Source organism: Acanthisitta chloris, unplaced genomic scaffold (genome assembly GCF_000695815.1).
Source record: "Acanthisitta chloris isolate BGI_N310 unplaced genomic scaffold, ASM69581v1 scaffold20043, whole genome shotgun sequence".
Lineage (NCBI taxonomy): Eukaryota > Metazoa > Chordata > Aves > Passeriformes > Acanthisittidae > Acanthisitta > Acanthisitta chloris.
The window spans coordinates 1,561-4,670 of NW_008663497.1; the positions used below are offsets into that span (position 1 = coordinate 1,561).

Here is a 3,110-nt window from a genome sequence, read left to right on the forward strand (position 1 = left end):
CAGTGTATTCCCTGAACGGGGCAGTGAAGAGGAGAGAGCAGGCACTCCAGGAGTACAAACGCCTCCAAAATAAGGTGGAGAAACAGGAGGAGAAGGAGAAGACTGGCGCCAACCTGGCCAAGCTGCACCAGGTACCAAGCTACCCACAGAGCCATAATCCCAGCAGAATTCCTGAGAAAACTCAGGAAGAGCTTTTAGCATCTGACATCCATCACCCCCCACAGTGAAGAGGAGAGAGCAGGCACTCCAGGAGTACAAACGCCTCCAAAATAAGGTGGAGAAACAGGAGGAGAAGGAGAAGACTGGCGCCAACCTGGCCAAGCTGCACCAGGTACCAAGCTACCCACAGAGCCATAATCCCAGCAGAATTCCTGAGAAAACTCAGGAAGAGCTTTTAGCATCTGACATCCATCACCCCCCACAAAATCTACCATTTTGGAAGGATGTCTTTTATCCATGGAAAATTGCATGTCAGTAACAGAAGTGTGAAGGAAAGGACTGAGGGAAGGGAAGGAGCCACTTTTCAAAGATAAAATGGCAGATTTCCCACATTAAAATGGGATCAAAGCCCCGGATCTGGGGATGCTCAGAGGAGCAGCCAGCGCTGAGGTCAATCCACAGGGGATTCCCTCCAACCTCCATGTCCGAGTGAGCAGCTGGATGGGAAAAGGACAGATCAGAGCCTTTCCCAGCTTTATGTTTGCCACCTGTTCCCAGAATTTGTCTTGGAAAATTGCAGTAATTGGTTAACAGGAAGGTTTTTTTGCCAGATTCTTTGCTCTCTCTCTCTCCCAAATTTTAGTGAAACTAGTTGTTTCTTTATGAAATCCTCCCCAGTGTCTCCCCAAATCCTTGGCTGTGGCAGCACGTGGCTCCATCCTCGAAGGAACAATTGATTCTCAGCCTCAAAGCAAATGTGTTTTTCTGATGAGTTTCTCCCCAAATGGAAGTTTTGTGTTAAAGAAGAGCCTGAACAAAAGAGACCTCTGATTCCATAATAAGCAGCTTACACTGCTCAGCCTCAGTGACTAAAGCTGGGGCTGGAAAAATGGGAATGCTTTTGTCCTGGTGATTAAGCAGGTTTTAGTTATTTCATTTAGGTTTTTTCCCTTAATGAACTGCTGATCTAATTTACCCCAAAATATTCTTAACTAAGCACTGCATGAGCTCAAATGCCTGTGGGAAGGAGCCTTGAGCAGTCCTGAATCCAGGGTATCCGAGAGGGCCTAGATTAGCTGGCAAACAGCATCAGCTCATCCAGGTATTTAATTACGGAGCTGCAAATTCACCTCAGTCGTTTGCTCCAAGTTTTCTGCTCTTTGCTTGCTGCTCGTGATCCATCCTGGGAGTTTCAGCACTCCCTGTTCCATGGCAAATGATGGATTTGCTCCTCTGCCTCCCAGACTGGGATGATTTAAGGTTTTGCCAGCCTGGAGCTGTGTCCATGCCATCCATCCCTGTGGCATGCTGTCCCTGTCCCGGCGCCGCCGCTCTCCCGCAGCCCCTCCCGTCGGAATGGCCTCGGGATTAAGTGGCAGACTTGAACCGGTCTAAAGTTTCACTGCCCACCCCCTCCTGCCCTTTTCCACACCATCCCTGAGACATTTCCCTTTCTCCCCACGCTTCTGTTTAAAGGAGCCAGTTGGATGTGCTGAGCTGAAGGTCACGGGTGAGGGTGACAGTGGGGGAAGGATCCTGGAGCGATGCTCCTGGGAATTGCAGGGTGAGGGAGACATGGATTTGACCAGAGATGTTCTCCGGTGTGACTGAGCTTCAGGGCTGGTTTTTGTCCATGTTTTTCCAAAGGAGAAACGACCAACTGGCTCAGAGCCTCTCTGGGTGTTCCGTGGCTTGCCAGGGTCAGAGCTTGGATCCTACGAGAGTCCATTGGATGGTCACTTGGTCCCACCAGGTTCCATTAAGTGATCACTTGGGTCCCACCAGGCCAGGTTCCATGGTCAGTTGGTCCCACCAAACTCCACTGAATGGTCACTTGGGTCCCACCAGGTTCCATTAAGTGGTCAGTTGGTTCCACTCCACTGGATGGTCACTTGGGTCCCACCAGGTTCCATTAAGTGGTCATTTGTTCCCACTAGGCTCCACTGGATGATCACTTGACTCCCATCAGGCTCTGTTGGATGGTCCCATGAGTCCCACCAGACTCCACTGGCTGTCACCAGTTGTCCTTGGATCAAAGCAGAGCATTCTGCTGTGCTGTACTGACCTCTTGGAAGTTTTTCCCAAAGGAAGAGCATTTCCCAGTACCTGATTCCCACCTTCCTTCCCTTCCCACTAGGCTCCACTGGATGATCACTTGACTCCCATCAGGCTCTGTTGGATGGTCCCATGAGTCCCACCAGACTCCACTGGCTGTCACCAGTTGTCCTTGGATCAAAGCAGAGCATTCTGCTGTGCTGTACTGACCTCTTGGAAGTTTTTCCCAAAGGAAGAGCATTTCCCAGTACCTGATTCCCACCTTCCTTCCCCTCCCAGGCCCGTGAGGAGCTGCGCCCGGTGAAGGAGGACTTTGAAGCCAAAAACAAGCAGCTCCTGGAGGAAATGCCCAAGTTCTACAGCAGCCGCATCGACTACTTCAAACCCAGCTTTGAGTCCCTGGTCCGGGCACAGGTGAGGCACTGGCTCTGCCCCACTTTGGTGGGCATCCTCCCACAGAGCACCTGGGGTCACACCTCGTGGGAATTGCTCTTGGATCAAGGTGTGAATACACAGCAATCCTTAATGCCCCTCTCCAGGAATTCTGTCACCTCAGTGGGATGGCACAGGGAGCAGTGTGGGGACAGGTGGGAGGTGAGATGGGTCTGGGCCTGGCAGAGGAGCAAGCTGGCATCAGATGTAGCCATGGAAAGAGCAGCTGGAGGTGAATTTTTGCTGTTTTATATGGATCTGGGACACTCCTGGTACTCCTGTCCTGCAGTTTGAGCCCTGGCTGCACATTACCCACTGGAATTTGGTGGCTTTATTCATCTGGGCATGTCATCTCCTTGAATTTGGAGTCCTGAGCTCAGGGTTGGATCTAGTTTGAGGTGATGAGGCACTCAGGGCTCATCTTCAGAGTCTCTTATGGTACTTGGTGAGCAGAGAGGAAGTTG

General features: G+C 51.2%; 1 protein-coding gene across 1 annotated transcript; it reads left to right on the plus strand.

Moving 5' to 3' along the window:
• Nucleotides 1–3: 3 nt before the first annotated feature.
• BIN3 (bridging integrator 3) lies at nucleotides 4–2,655 on the plus strand (the record flags this gene model as incomplete). Its single annotated transcript, XM_009071021.1, has 2 exons — nucleotides 4–131; nucleotides 2,494–2,655. Coding segments are annotated over 2 exons (290 nt in total), but the record flags the coding sequence as incomplete, so codon positions are not given.
• Nucleotides 2,656–3,110: the final 455 nt, after the last annotated feature.